This window comes from Lottia gigantea (genome assembly GCF_000327385.1).
Source record: "Lottia gigantea unplaced genomic scaffold LOTGIsca_2, whole genome shotgun sequence".
Classification (NCBI taxonomy): domain Eukaryota; kingdom Metazoa; phylum Mollusca; class Gastropoda; family Lottiidae; genus Lottia; species Lottia gigantea.
In genome coordinates this window covers 4,235,951-4,251,606 of record NW_008708400.1, presented here as the reverse complement: position 1 = coordinate 4,251,606, position 15,656 = coordinate 4,235,951, and the positions used below count along the sequence as shown (strand labels likewise).

The 15,656-nt window shown below is 34.1% G+C and overlaps 2 protein-coding genes across 2 annotated transcripts in view; both read left to right on the top strand.

Moving 5' to 3' along the window:
- The window catches only part of LOTGIDRAFT_228355 (hypothetical protein), a gene marked incomplete at its 5' end in the record, with an annotated part of 2,124 nt that extends 581 nt beyond the window's left edge, over positions 1-1,543 (top strand). Inside the window, 4 exons of the mRNA XM_009053393.1 lie at positions 230-357; positions 839-957; positions 1,066-1,183; positions 1,403-1,543. Of these exons, the coding sequence (XP_009051641.1) occupies positions 230-357; positions 839-957; positions 1,066-1,175 (357 nt within the window). The 3' untranslated portion in view covers positions 1,176-1,183; positions 1,403-1,543. The remainder of the gene's footprint in view (positions 1-229; positions 358-838; positions 958-1,065; positions 1,184-1,402) is intronic.
- Positions 1,544-2,960: 1,417 nt separating this feature from the next.
- On the top strand, positions 2,961-7,050 carry LOTGIDRAFT_152890 (hypothetical protein; the record flags this gene model as incomplete). Its single annotated transcript, XM_009053392.1, has 5 exons — positions 2,961-3,263; positions 3,494-3,512; positions 5,334-5,462; positions 5,898-6,033; positions 6,831-7,050. 5 exons carry the CDS (start codon positions 2,961-2,963, stop codon positions 7,048-7,050), a joined length of 807 nt encoding a protein of 268 aa, XP_009051640.1.
- Between the last annotated feature and the right edge of the window lie 8,606 nt (positions 7,051-15,656).

The window sequence follows — 15,656 nt, the reverse complement described above, 5'->3', positions numbered from 1 at the left end:
CATATTTTCATATTTGTGAGCCCACTTCATTTCTAACAAATATGAAAATATGTTTCGGAATGTACCAAATAAATTATTTTTTTCTAAAGGTTTCTTAGGGGAAAGAATAACCTCTCAGATCCTCCACGACAGGCTTGTGCCTATGCGCTCCCACAGAAGCGCCACATTTTGAATTCAACCTCCATAGTTGGTTTGGTATATGATTTTGATATTGACTGTTATGTTTCAGGGAGCCTTTATAATAGATGAACTGACAAATGGAAGTCGAACAAATGAATGGCTAGAACTGATCTTCCAAAACATTGCAGATTTCACCAATTCTGCTACGAACAGTTTAACAGAGACTCAAGTGATCGGGTAAGGATCCCAAAGTGTACTATGGAAGACTTTAGTTGATTGTTTTTTTGTTTTTTTTTTAAAGATAAGAAAAATGATAGACATGGGATATGAGTAATCTTTGGGTAAAGGACATTCCTGACAGATCTTGTTGACATTTCTAGTTTTATAGTTTCTAAATCTGTAAACATTATCTATTTATACCCCAGAGTCAGTCAATGCCTATGCATTTTATTTGTGATACAAAATGCCAAATACTACATATCCCATGCATGATAAAAGCATGATTGTTGATTCAAAGTCATCAAAGGACCCTTAAACTTCAATTTCCAGAAAATTGTGTTAAAAAAGTTTTGAGTAGCGAGCACCATATTTGTTTCTTAATCTCTGTAAACATTGTCTTAATCTCTGTAAATTACAGAGATTTAGATATCATAGTCTTAATAATGATTGCTGACTGTTTAAATGTAATCAAGAATACAGGGTGTATTTTATTTTGTAGACGATTCGCCGATGTTGCTGAACAACTGGGAATAAGTAGATCTGTGTTCCATATTCAAATGGCATCAAATGTTAGAGCGGAGAAGAGTGCAAGAATGGTCCATCGATATGGTAGTTCAAGTAAGATTTCATTCAATTTTTGGGAAATTCGAATGAAATGATTAAATATAAAGGTTATTATATAATATATAGTTACTTTCATGCAGTATCTTCAAAATCTCTTTCTAGGAGCAGTTTTATCAGTGCCAGCATTTTACATTAATGGTTTCCATGTTCCTGCCACGCGCAGTTGGAAGGCAGACGACTTTAAGAAAGAGATTGATAGAATTTTGAGGTAGTTATATAGGTAAGAGGATGATTATGTTGTTTAATACAAAGCAAGACGTAACTTAATGGTATTTTACCAACTTTCGACCAATTGTTTGTCCTATTTCATTGTGATAAGTAACTGGAAATTTAGCAGCTATAGTCAATATTTTGTGAAGCGATAAAAAAAGGGGAAACATTTCTTAACAAATTGGTCAGAATATATATTTATCTTTGTTGTTTTTAATTCTACTTCCAGAATTAACACGATGATGAAAAAACAGAAACAATCAACTTATATTATTGGGTCAACTCAAATAAACTGCTACAATCAACTTAAAGTAAAACTTCTTCAATCAACTTCCAATATTCAGTCTATTGAAATAAAACTGCTACAATCAACTAAGATTATTCAGTTTATTGAAATAAAACAACAATCAACTTCAATTATTCAGTCTATTCGATTACTGATTAGTTTTAGTCGAGCGACCAGTTGCCATCAGTTTCCTTTTCTCATCAGTCAGTATTTATTTTGGACTTTAATAGTTATATAGGGAAACATAGCATAAGTTAATAATCATTTGGCAGTTCCTGCGATGATCGCAAAAAGGCTTTCCTACTTTTAATAGTCTCATTGCTGGAGCACTTAAAGCAATAATGATGGCCACACTGAGATGTACAAATTCATCAGATTGGTATTACAACTGTTATTTGTCTGTTGGCATCGGGAAATATGATTTACTTTTCTTGAAGTACTGGCTGAAGAGATTCATCTATATTGTACATAAAACATTTAAAAGACATAAAACAAAGGAAGTTGTTATTAGCACTTAAATTGTAGACAGACAATAACACAGTTCTATAGAATGTTAAATAATTTATTTCAATACCTACAAGAAACAAACTAATTAAGCTACTTCAGATGAAATTTTTGAGTGCATCAAATAGCCTACAGAAATAAGGTTTCAACTTGATCAATAAAAATTTAAAAAGGAATATATTTGTTTTTACAGCTTTTCCTGTAACAAACTTTTTTGTTTCGAAAAAAGGATAGACTGGTTAAGAATTTAAGAAAAAATGATTAAAAAGAAATTCGATGTACGTGAAACATAGAATTACTGCTAAAGCACAACCCTGTTGTTCAAGATTTATCTATTTTTATCCCAACAAAATGTCGAAAAGGTACATGTAGTTCAGATGCGGTCGTTCCTGTGCCTTAGATAATGCAGATGTGAAACAATTCCATTCGAATTGCGGTTTGAAAAAATATCACTTATCACAATTTAATGTTTGTGTTTCAAATATGATTGCTTCAATTCATTCATTCATATCACCCTATTGGTAATTGCTAATAAATGTTTTATATTAGGGACTTTTGGACATCAATATTCTGTTCTCAACATGGAATCAAACAGCTCTTTGCCATCTAATCAACCCGGTAACTGGATAATAGGTGTTAAAATACTTTAAATAGCAGCTTTATTTATTATGACGTCATTGAAAAATTTTACAAGAGAATGGAAATAGATTACTTCTACCAATTGTACGTTTTAACCGCTGAAGTGGACATCTGATTTTTTTTACTCTGAAAAGTAGACCTACTACGGAGTTTACTGTTGGATTTCAGTAAATATTTTCCTTGGAAATTAACAATCTCCAATTATTTCTCTTTTTCTTATACAATATAATTATTATCTGTTAACGTTATGCTAAACGTCTCTGGAAGAATAATTTATTAAAGAGAACCTTGTTAAGAAGCGTTATAAAACTCTTTGTATATTCAATCTCCAAAGACTAATTGAGATGACTTCGACAAAATGACATTTCTGAATATCTTATCGTGTTCATTCAGAGTAACAATATTTTATTTTGTCATGTATCCGACTACACAGGAATATGCCTTCTTTAAGATCCTGCCAAGTTTTACTGTGATCTTCTCAAATTCGACTATAACATCTGCCCGTAGTAAAATCGATTGTGCACTCATGTGCGGAGAATTATATTGTGATTACTTTGCTTACGGTACAGTGAATACAATATGTGAATATGGTAAATCTAATACGACTTATTTTAACTCATCGTTAAACGGAAACGTAACCGTCGGACAAAGGTTATACACAGTAAGTAATTTCATTTTATCATGTATCCATGAAAGATAAGGTTGATTCTGACTTATCTTTTTTTGTTTCAATTCTTTAACTAATGTCACCATGTACTATTATAGTGTAATAGTGAATCAACGTTTTAAATATATCAGAAGCAATGTATCACACATTTACACTTGAATGAACTTGATGACCTCACAAGGGGACCACTAGATATTTCCTAATTTTTGTTTATATTATTTCAGAATGCATCAGTTCCACTAAGTAAGTACTTACTTTTCAAAACATATTTCTAAAGGTCCAATAGAATGGTTACCCGGCTTTCCTTGAATCTGAGGTTGCTTACCAGATAAAAGCACCACGTAATACGTGAAACCTAAACAAAATTGAAACAAAAGTAAATAGAGGAAACTGCTTTGACATAGCGATATATGGAGGTATAACATTGTCGATTGTGTTGCAGCTTTAAAATACCAATGCTATTACAAAATGCATTTGTTGCAAAGTAAAATTGTTAAACATTTAACACTTTGCATTATACACTTCGCAATTTGTGGCCAACGTTTAGATGACACTTGGGGTGTCCAAGTCAAGGGTTCAATTGAGTTCTGGGCATCGGATCTGCGTGCGACGGCCACGGTTTATCACCATTCGTGCTGTGTGAACTTCACAACCGGCAAAAAAATCAAAAACTGGAAGACCTATGCAGGAGCAGGAGAAATTTATTCTTCGGGGTTTTTATGAAATATCTCAGTATGGAGCCAGTGACCAGTCGAGAAAAAAATTCATCAAGCGTTTAAACTTGAGCATAAGCCAATGGATCACTGTTGCTGTTTGCTGACAATTCTGACCACAATGTTCGTACTTTGGATGGGCGAGATTCGTTCCATGGAATGGCAATGTTCGAAGCATTTTCACAAAAAATTGGTTTCCATCTGAAAAATTGTTACTCGTCGGAAGCTTTCTGAACTTAAATTGTCGGAAATGTCCAGTACCAATCCTTTATTTTCTGCCGGTTACCGTCAAATCACCAGCGAAACAATGTTCCCTCCACTACGAAGTTTGATCATGGAATCTTGACTACCTTTAGAGGTATTCTGTGCCGTTCTCAAAGATCACTCCCAACTGGTCTGAAATGATGAGGTTTTTTCATGAACCTGGTCCATCCTCAATAAACTTTTTACCTAAGTTGCATCTACTCCACGCTGTCTGATTTCTCAGAGATAATCTTGACAGTCTATGGAGAAAACGCCGTTGATTAGATTTTGAAAGGGAAAACTTAAAACATTGATAAAGCAGCTAGGTGATGATCTCTCAAATTCCGACGAAACTTCCAGATACATGGGGACCGTACAGCTTACTCGCAATCTGATTGCTGCTGACCGATCCGGAAAACTTCCTCTCTTTACATCCGCTTTACATCTACCTCAAGAGTGCATATCTTTATATTCAAATTATGCAAAACTTCATACTGTGAGGAAAATGGATATATTTTTGACTGGATGTGATCTGACTATTGAACAATGTTTCATGACAGCGCTGAAAAGTACTGGCACTACCTACAAGGATATAGCCATGTCGTACGCTGACGTTGCGCAAGTATGGCAAAAACCGTGATATTGGATTCACCGAGTATTAAAGACAATACTTACCGACGGAGGTAGCGCGGACATGTTAATGAAGTTGTTTTGGTTAATCCAACAGGAATGTTCAACGGCAAAGGAGACTATTTCCTGTCACATGGCGCTAAGAAGCAACGCTTAATGCATATCATCGTGAGCGAAATGAACCAGTTGGGAATCAAAACTATACAGTCAGATGTTTATGCTGATGTCCTTGTCGCTACAACGACAGTATCGTTTTCAGAGATGTACACTACCTCCCTAGTAGGGGAAGACACTGGCTTGTTCGTCCTGTGGGTGTATTATTGTCAAATGATGTCAGAGAAAGAGAATCGGAAGGAATTCTTTTTCTATGCGGATAGACAATTATTGTAAAACCCAACAGTTAATCATAACATTCATGAAATCACCAACAAACTAAGTGTATTGTGTTCCTCCCTGTCGTTCTCACGTTCTTTTTCAGGGAGCGATTCAACGTCGCAGATCTTCGAAATAGGCAAGGAATCTGCTTACAAGAAATTATTGAAAGCCATTTCTATCATTCGGACATTCTTGGCACCCGGCCAAGACCGTGAGATTATCATAAATTTTGGTGAGCGAGTAATGTGCTACCTGTGTGATGAAACCATGGGGACTATCCTGCATCAAATACGCACTTTAGGGCACAAAAATGATCGAAGCAAGGTCGTTCTTTGAGCCTGTCAAACTACCACCTACATCTTCATCCGTGAAATTCCACAGCATGCGATGTTATCATTTTATGTTTTTATTTGACAACAGTGCGATCTGAATCCTTGGAATACAAGGAAGACAGCGGTGAATATCAAACCAATTACTGGAATATGATAATAAAAAATAATTTTGAATTAAAAACTTGTATTTCACCCAGGTGATAATCCTAGAATTTTTAATTGAAAACTTGTATTTTCCCTCGGTGGAAATTAATTTTCATCGAGGTGATCATTCAATAATATTTGATAAAAAAAAAACTATTCTTTTCTACATCATTATGTTCATCTTTATTTAGAAAGAAATGTTATAAAACGTATACTTCCGCAAGAAGAGGCCAAGGCAGAATGCAAACTAAATGGAGACATATTGGCGATTATCAAGTCACTAGACGACGGCCAGATGGTTCATCAAATGCTTATTGATGAGGCTCCGTAAGTATTCTTATATTCTAAGTAATTTAATAGAACATTTTTAATAAGGGGTTTTAAGGCTTCCTGTACTAATCTCTTACCACATTGTTTTCCGAATCTTGCTTGGTCTTCGATAATTATTTTTACATTAAATTACAATATGTTTATGAGGTACTAGAAAAATGGTTTGTATCACAATTGTACCCCCACTTTATTTTTAACAAATTGTAACAAAAAATATGATTTTTATACGATTTTTCGAAATGTTTCTTGGGAGAATCTTTAAGAGTGGCTTGCGACAAGATGCCTCCACATATTGGCCGCATTTTGAATTCAGCCTCGACAGTAAGTTGTCGCTCTATTGAGTCAGTCTGCCCAACGTATTCCCATTGGCGCCGCAACTGCACTTAACACGCAGTTCTTGATAGACTATTTTTTTCAATTTGTGAAGTTTTGTACCAAGGTAAAGGTGGTACTTTAGGTTAAGGTTAAAATTGGGGAATGTCATCTTCTCAATGTCATAGTATTACAAACCTCGTATTATACCGTGACTTTAATAGCCACCATTCTTGTATTCAGCAATTTGATTGTTGTTGGCCTACGAATACATCCAATTAAAGCTCTGAACAGAAAGCTCTGATTGGCTGTATTCGCTATTCGTTATTGCACATGAAGATTGGAGAATAATTATAGACCTATGTTTCAATTATCTAAGTATATAAACATTGGCAGGTGTCATCTCGTGCTCATTTCATGACCTTTTTTCAGTCTGCAACTTCGTGAACTTTATACTGTATTAATTTCTTCATACATTTCAGGAATGATCACGTTTGGATAGGATTAAAATACAACTTGACTCTACAGAAATATGTATGGGATAATGGTATAGTATTTGACAATGGATTTGATAGTTTATGGGGTGATAGCGAGCCCAACCAAATAGAAACTAAATTGTGTGTGGTGTTCAATGAAGACGAAAGATTGTTAGACACAAAAGACTGTTCTACTTTGAATTACCCTCTATGCTCAAACTATTAAAGTGGTCATTTTAGATAAATTGTATGATCAATGCACAGTTGTATTCTTTACAAATTCTTTAGCACATAACACTAGCCAATGAACATTTCAAATATATTTTTGTGAAAAAGAGTCTAAAGGAGAAATTTTCGTAAAATTTTATTGCGTTTTCATCAAAGGAAACTAAGAAAAAGGCTCCCGTATGCATTTTAATCTTAAGCTTATAATACACACATGGAGTATTGTTGTCTGATTTTAATTGAAAATCTGTGTTAGCTCCCTTCAGTCAATTTAAAATAATCTTTGTACAAAGTTTACCATATTTTCTGTATGTATATTTCCCAAACACAGAAGCTTATAAATATTAATATTAGTTAAATGAATTACAAAATGTGTACGTAGCTATAAAAGTGGAAGGCAGAATGAGGGACGGGGTTTGTGTGTCGGGGGTATTTAGTGAAGCAATACAATGGAATTATTATAAATGAACGTAGTTTATGAGGACGAGATCATAAACACATTTTGGTCAAATTTGGTCATTTCCCTCCATCAAGTCTCTTTTACATCCATGATTCAAACCTCAAGGCCTTTAATATCTGTACTAGTGTTCGTTACATCGTCTGTCTACTAGAAAAACCAAATGGTTCAATGAAAGCTGAAAACATGGATTTAAATTGTCCTAGAAAAGCGGTACTATAGTTTGTTTCATTTCTTAAAAGGTGGTCGATATTGTTTTCGTTTCATTTATTCCACAGTAATGTTTGCTAAATATAATGAATCGGCTTGCCACTTTTCTCTTGTGATTCTAAAACAAGTACCAAACCTTCAATTTGCTAGACAATGTTTAAACGATCTGATCTCAATAAGAAATGAATATCAGAATAACCTTGAGGATTATGAGGTCAATACGTTTAAGCAGTACAATAAATATATTACAACATCGCTAATTATTAACAGTATTCCCATATGGTATACTTATATACATACTTTCAGGCCATCGTAACAATCTGTTGACAGAAATAGTACAAATTCTCTGACAGAAAATAATTTGTCCGTGAAAACAACCCCATGCAGAGGTGACTTCGCTGGGAAGGTCCAGGTTCTGTTTGACCATGCTGGAACCGACATTTACGCCATTACCTAAATAACAGCGAAATTTCAAATTCAACGGGTTTCTCCCCTCATTTGCACACTTCTGGACTATTCTGTGCAAAAACCACATCTGTTCGATAGTTGGGCATGATAGCTTCGTATCCCGTTATCTAAAAATTACAAGCATGTCTTCACTATGAAAATTTATACTTAATTATACTCCAACTGTTTATTTATCAATCCCTTTTGATGTAATTATAACTAATGCCATTTGACGATGAATAGAGAATGGAAATATGCAATTATAGAACACACTTTTCTAATAGCGAGTTGACGAGAACGTCATGTGTGGCTACCCTATAAAACAAAATAGAAGTTCCAGTAGATCTCAACCTGTTGAATCTCATTAGCCTCTGTTAGCTATCGACTGTGCTAAGGTTAGAAATCAGAACGCCCTTGTATGAACATGTTTTCTAGACCCATGATTGTCTTAGCTCGTTTTCTACCTGTAACAAAATCTGGATTTACTCTTTACAAAACACCCTTAAGTGGTCCAGTAATAAGGCTTTAGTGAAAATCGGGACTGGGGTGGTGACCCTTATCTCTGCTCTCTTTATGTACGATGTGAACGGATTTTTTAAACCGTCAGTCAATTTTAAATATGACTGTATTCTTTTCAGATTTTTTTCTTGTTGATTCCCATGGAGGCCTTTGCTGATGGAATTCCAATGGGAAATGCCTAGTCTCTCTTCTTTGTCTGATTATTTTAATGAGGGAAAAAGTGAAATGTTTTCTTCATATTCAAAAAGAACATACTATTTTTCTTATTTTGATCGTTATTTTTCAAAGATTGTTTATTGCCATCTTACTTCGCTTAGAAGTCTGCATGCGACACCATCTTGAATATATCAAGACGTCGCACTAAGACAATAACAGTTCGTCCCTTTTGAGTCGGTGAGGCGGTATTTGTGTAAAATAGTCGGGTTTGTTTTCATATTCTGTAACATTCCCCGAATCATATTAACCACAAACGTAGCATACCATGTATTGTTTGTTTGATACAAAACGGTGGTCGGAACAGATGGCTAACACGCCACAGGTTAGCAAAATTGGAACCAGATCACAATCATTTCCCTTTGGTGGTGCCGTGGCAATTTCAGACTCCCTGAGAATGCAAATCTTTGTGAAAATACTAATATTGCGCTCTTGACTTACAGTATAATCAACCATTGCTGGTACATGTAGTTAGTAATATCCTTAGTTTATCAATTTCGTACGCCGTTGTTTTTAATGTAATTGCAAGCTGATGTTGTTTGAACAGGATAATGACAGGAGACTAATTTTAGTATTTTTTTAAGAATGTCGTGCATTGGCTTTCTAAGTCTCATCAAAATCTCATTCTCAGAGCAGTACAAAGCGGAAAAAATCTCACGGTCCATCAAAATGTTCATTATACAATCTGATATTTTTAAGGAAAAGACATTGCTTTTCTTTACAAAAGACTTTTTTATTTACAAAAACCCAAACATTTAAGAGTCTATTAACGAACCACACTCATTTATACATATTTGACTTAATATTAATATTCATGTTTCAAAAATCATTAAGATGTTACGATCTGATTTATACATGTATGTGTTTTGTATATTAAACAATTCTTTATAATTTCACAGTGATAAAGCGGTTATTAACATCCGTATTGTTCCCTTTTATCACCTTGTACAAGTTTATGTCTTATAGTGCTTAACGACTTGTATAAAAAAAAGATCCATTAATAATAATTTTGTTGAAAAACTCACCATAATAACCTAATAAATGTCATGTTAATTAATTACTTATATCATACACGAATTAGTACATAATAGAAAATAGGCATTTAAATATCAAAATTCTGTATAAAATTAACCCCGGGTTTTGTATAAGTTTCAGGGGTCCCCATGTTATAAATCAGAAATGTGTTTCGTCACATTTCAAATTCTTGGTATATTTCTATGTCTTGTTGACGTGTTGAGGTGACAGATTTCAAAGTCTCCTGCTGTTTGTGAATAATAAAACTGAAGAATGTAGAGTCATTTTACATCATGTAAGAAATGATAATAGCCATTAATACATGAGTACGGAGGACCAGCGAGACTACATCTAGGTTTTGTTTTATTTACCACCGCAATAAGGTGTAGCTTCTACTTAGCATGTAAATTAAGTCCAATGAAGAGCTCAACCCATACAGTGCGCAATCAGAAAAATTTAGCTACGACAGGGGAAAAAAACTTACCTTTTTCAGTTTTTAATTGTCTAGGTATTTAACGTAGCCACCAGCTTCACGTTAAAAGAGTGACTGATCATCAGTAGGCACAAGAAAACGTGTCTGAATGAAACTCAAACAAGCTTCTAAGTCATTGAGCGACACCCATCTTTGCTCGTAGAGACCACTGACATCAGCATCGACGCCAGCCTCCCAGATTGGGGGTACATATCAGGGGCAGACCGACTTAATGGGTGGACAACTGTCGTGATTGAGATTCAAAAGGTAGGAGCTGTGTTGAAGCTCATTATATGAAAAAGCCTCCAATGGGATGCTTGAGATGTTTCTCCCCAAGAAAACTTTTGAAAATTGGGATTGATTTGGTTCATTCTGACACATATTCAAAAGGTATAAAATGTATGCTTGACGTTATGTTTGATTCAAAACCCACCAAATATGTAATTCGTTTTTTTCACATCTTTAACTTACGTGGGTGTCCAGTAATCAGAAACATATTATTGCATAAATAAAAAAAAAGAAGGTATTTGACGTCAACAAATCGCCAATTAAAAACGTTAATAAGTCGGAATTTTATGGCCGCCTCCAAATATTTGGTCTTTTAATGGACATAAAAATAGAAATATTTCACAGTTGAGAAGATTTAAAATATTAGGTTTATATTTAAAATAGATGGTGCGATTAGTTTACATTGTGCATATTAAAAAGAATCTTTATTCTTGTAAAAATGACATTTTAGGATGAAAATATTTCAAATAACTTCAATTATTATTTTTTCACATGAAAGACAAAACCCCCTAAAATATGACTTGTTGATTGAAAAGGATTTTTCCTTTCAAGTCCCATTTCTCTGCACCTTAAAAAGCAATACAATGCAGTGTGCAATGTGGAAATTTTGTCAGAGCTTCCACATTTAATTGTGTCTATCTCAACGGGATAAATACGGGAAGGAAATACAGGAAAAGCTCTGCAAGAATTCAAATCAATTGAGAACACAATAATAATCCTCTCAAATCAATAGGCGACATCCACGAATTTGTCCCAAAAATCTCATTATTATCTACTACTTTATTATATCAATTTGATCGTCATACAGACAAGGTTATGTGCATTTTTGTTTACATTTGTTTTTCTCATATTTTTGAATTATCAAAGGTTTTTTTTAAGACCGACTTATGTACAGGTTTCAAGGTGACATCTACATATTTTGTTTTATTTTTAGTCTTAAAACTGCTATGTATTTGACAATATGACAGCCTGCCAGTTCACAAAGTATATGCAGTGAGAAAAAGATTTTAAAAAGCTATTTAGCCTTTACTGTGTTAGGGGGGTTTACAGGATGAATAAACATTGCTGTGTATTGGGGGCTTAAAGGATGGGTATACTTAGCTGTGTATGGGATGTTTAAAGGGTGTATATACGTTGCTGTCTATGGGAGACTTGCTGTCTATGGGGGGCTTAAAGGATATGTATGCGTTGCTGTGTATTTATCTGTTATGGTATGGGATGCTTAAAGGGTGTGTATACTTATCTGTTTATGGGAGGCTTTAAGGGTATGTATACTTAGCTGTGTATGGGGGGTGGGGGGAGGGGGCTTCAGGGATATATATGCTTTGCTGTGTATGGGGGCTTTATTGGTGTGTATACTTAGCTGTGTAATGGGGGCTTAAGGATGTGTATACTTAGCTTATTATGGGGGGCTTAAAGGGTGTGTATACTCAGCTATGTATGGGATGCTTAAAGGGTGTGTATACTTAGCTATGTATGGGAGGCTTAAAGGGTGTGGTGTATACTTAGCAGTGTATGGGTGTATACTTTGCTGTCCATCTTTGGTCTATTACCCTGATCTCAATGTCGAACTTAACTTTTGCGTTCCCACATTACACGACACTATATTCTACTTCATATTCCTTATATAGTTAGTGCTGGAGAACCACACCACTTAAAAATATACACATATAAACACTGATAAGCCTTAATAAATATCAAGAATACATACAGAAATGGGCCGTACCATAAGTGTAAGAAACGCTTGGTTGTGTAGTAAATTAGATATACAAACCGAAGTACGGTAACAACCGATGGTGTGAAATAAATGGCATCAAACATCAAACAATACAAAATCATAAACAGGGTTGGTTGCAATATCAGTAGGCTGCATTGGCATTTTACAATCAAAGTTTAAATAAACTACATGTACATAATGAGATAAACTGTATTTGTAGATACTTTAAATCTTAAAGTTAAAACTTGATATTGTTTGGTGTTTGGTTTAAAACAACCCTCTATTGTTTAAGTCTTTTTTATCGAAACATTTAAAAAATGAATGATATTTGCTGTTACGTACAATCTTTTTCACAGCCTAATTGGATCATCAGATGTAACTATTGCTAATGGCCTATACTTACATTGATGCAATGATATTTGAAATTGTTAACAGCATCATTACCAGTACAGGACAGGGTTGGTCTGTTCGGGAAAAGTTCAGAAGTTAACATATTAAAACTCAAAATATTCAAAAATATTCAATAGTAAAGTGTTTACATGTTTGCAAGCATGTAAGCAAAAAGGCTTAGGAAGCTAATGATTGCAAGACCGTAGCACAATCCATGTTGATATGAGGCAAAGGGAGGATTAAAAAATACAGAATTGAAAGTTTAGTCGTGGTTTCAAATGTGAAACCTTAATTGCCACTATAAACATTTCATTTTACTGAGTTTGAAATTTCCCGAAAAATATCACAACCTTAACTAAACCCTAAAAATTTGACATTTTTTAAATGCTCTTAATATCTATTTATTCAATGCATTGCATTCATTCAAAATACTGAAATGACTTTAACTTTTGGCTTGGTATTGCAGGTACAATGAAGCGTAAATTTGATCCACTGTGATAGAGCAGGGGTTAATATATTATTAAAATACAATATCTTATGGTAAGATAGTTTAAATTGTTACAATTTCATCACGCAATGCCACCATACATTTACTGACCTCAGATATCATTTAGTTTCAATACATATTTATATCAATTTGTGAAGTTTTGTATATATCCTAAAATGAGAGCAATGCAGAATATCAAAATTAGTATATTAAGTAATAGCTTCAATTCTAGTTGTAGATTCTTCACTGGTCTATTTTGCAATAGCCAGAAGACCATTCAGTTAAGAAATACCTAAATGAGCCACCCATTGACGCTTTTATGAATTACTAGGTGGAGGAGCCGAATAGGGACCACAGTATTATCTTGGGGGCAAAGAGCACTGAAGACGCTCAAGCAGGCATTAGGTTGAAGAAAAGGGGTGTGGCTATGTTTTCTCCCAATCCGAGGCCACTTAAGTCTGAAAACTTCTAAGTACAAAATCACATCTTATGCCGTAAGTTACCTTTGGTGATTTTAAGCTACACTATCATAAGCACTGTCGCGGGTGTCACTCTTCCGTAACACAGGATTCCACTGAACGACTGGGTTTTTCAACTCGGAGAGTCCTCGTAGCTATTATTGTTTATTTGATATGTTAATTTTGAATCGGTGAAAAAGATTATATTTGATATTATTACCCATAATAAAATATGATGTCAATAGAGGCGATAGAAAGTAGAAAACCCTAATTGAAAAACTGCAATGAATGAAATCTGTAAGGCGAGTAAAATTTTGGCGTCAACCTACTGATGACTTTAATCAGCACATTAGCTATGTAATTCAGACTGGATATATTTAAATTACATTTTTTAAAGATGAAATCCTCTGATGAATTAAATTTTTTAAGCTGAATTAAACAATCATAAAAACACCGGAGATCAGCTTTGTGCAAACTCGCATATCGTTTTCAAAAAACAGACCCAAATATTACTGCTCTATTGTGTCTGTAGCGCCATTCGTTATCTTCAAACCGCCACATTTTGTGTAAAGAGTAAGAAAGGCGTGAAATTGAGGGACAATAATTGTGACAAAAATCGGGTCTAAACCAAACGATATGTTCATTCATATCCCGTCGCGTTATTCACATCTATTTTGATAGATTTGGGTATATTTTACAAATTTTAAAATAATATTACTATCCTTGCTAATAATATATCCTAATATAAAAATAACATTTGATATATTACCATAAATATGATATTATATTCCTTTATCTTTATATCTAATATGAAGGATATAAAGGCATTGTTTCCAATAATAATCACATATTTGTCAAAGCAAGGAATTTCAAGAATGTCGAGTCAGTAAACCCTATCGGCAAGCTGAAATCAATGTTTTGACCTTTTAAGGTATTCAGAAGAGTTTGGACACGACTCAGGAAGCCTATTCAATTTCCCATAAATTCCAGCTTTAGATTGGCTTAAAAAATTGGAAAATTCCTTTATATTGGAACCTATCCAATAGTGCAGTTTTGCAAACTAGACTAATTCGAGGTATGTAGTTGTTGAGAAAATGGAAGTTGAGAAATGGAAGTATACATTTTCAGACATTCTAAATACTAGAACCCGGGAAAAACATCTTTTTTTTTTTAACTCATCCGAGATATCATTATTGCGATCTTACCTGCCAAGTTTCTTAGAGAATTTTTAGCAAAAATAAATATTGACTTCGCAATCGATACCTTTTCTATTTTTTTTTAATAAAACGATATACTACAATTATCATCTAAAAAGAGTTTACTTTTGTCAATTCGACTCACTAAAAGGTACCTCTATGCTAGAACACCTTGCAAGTTTATCCCTGTAATTCAAGTGCAAATATATACATGTACATAAGTATCGAATTTGACATTATGCAATTTGAACAATGACGTTATGACAGTAGTGGGCGTGTCTGATATTAAATTACGTTATGTAATAGGATAATATTAATTTCAATAAGACATTATACAGGTAATTTATCAGTCTCAACAAGATAATGCAGTTTATTATGCATTTGATAGATTATATTATAAATGTATAATCTTTACATCTATCCAATGGATCAAGTACAGATAATCCATCATGTTTGGACAAAGAATTGGCTTACTTTTCAGTTTACATGTATTAGCATGCAATTCAAGTTTTCAGTGAACGTAGACTACTAGTGGTCCATTGGAAGCTGGTGGAGACAAATCGTAACGGTAGTGATTTGATTAAAAAAATCTTTATCCTGTCCACTTTAGTGTTGTTGAGTTCAAAAACTTATGAGCAGGTCTCAGGTCTGCAGCCTGTTCTTAATGTTGTCTTTGGCTGGAATATTTCATGTCATCATGGCTTCCATGATTTTTCAACAGTGGATAAGAGTCACTTCC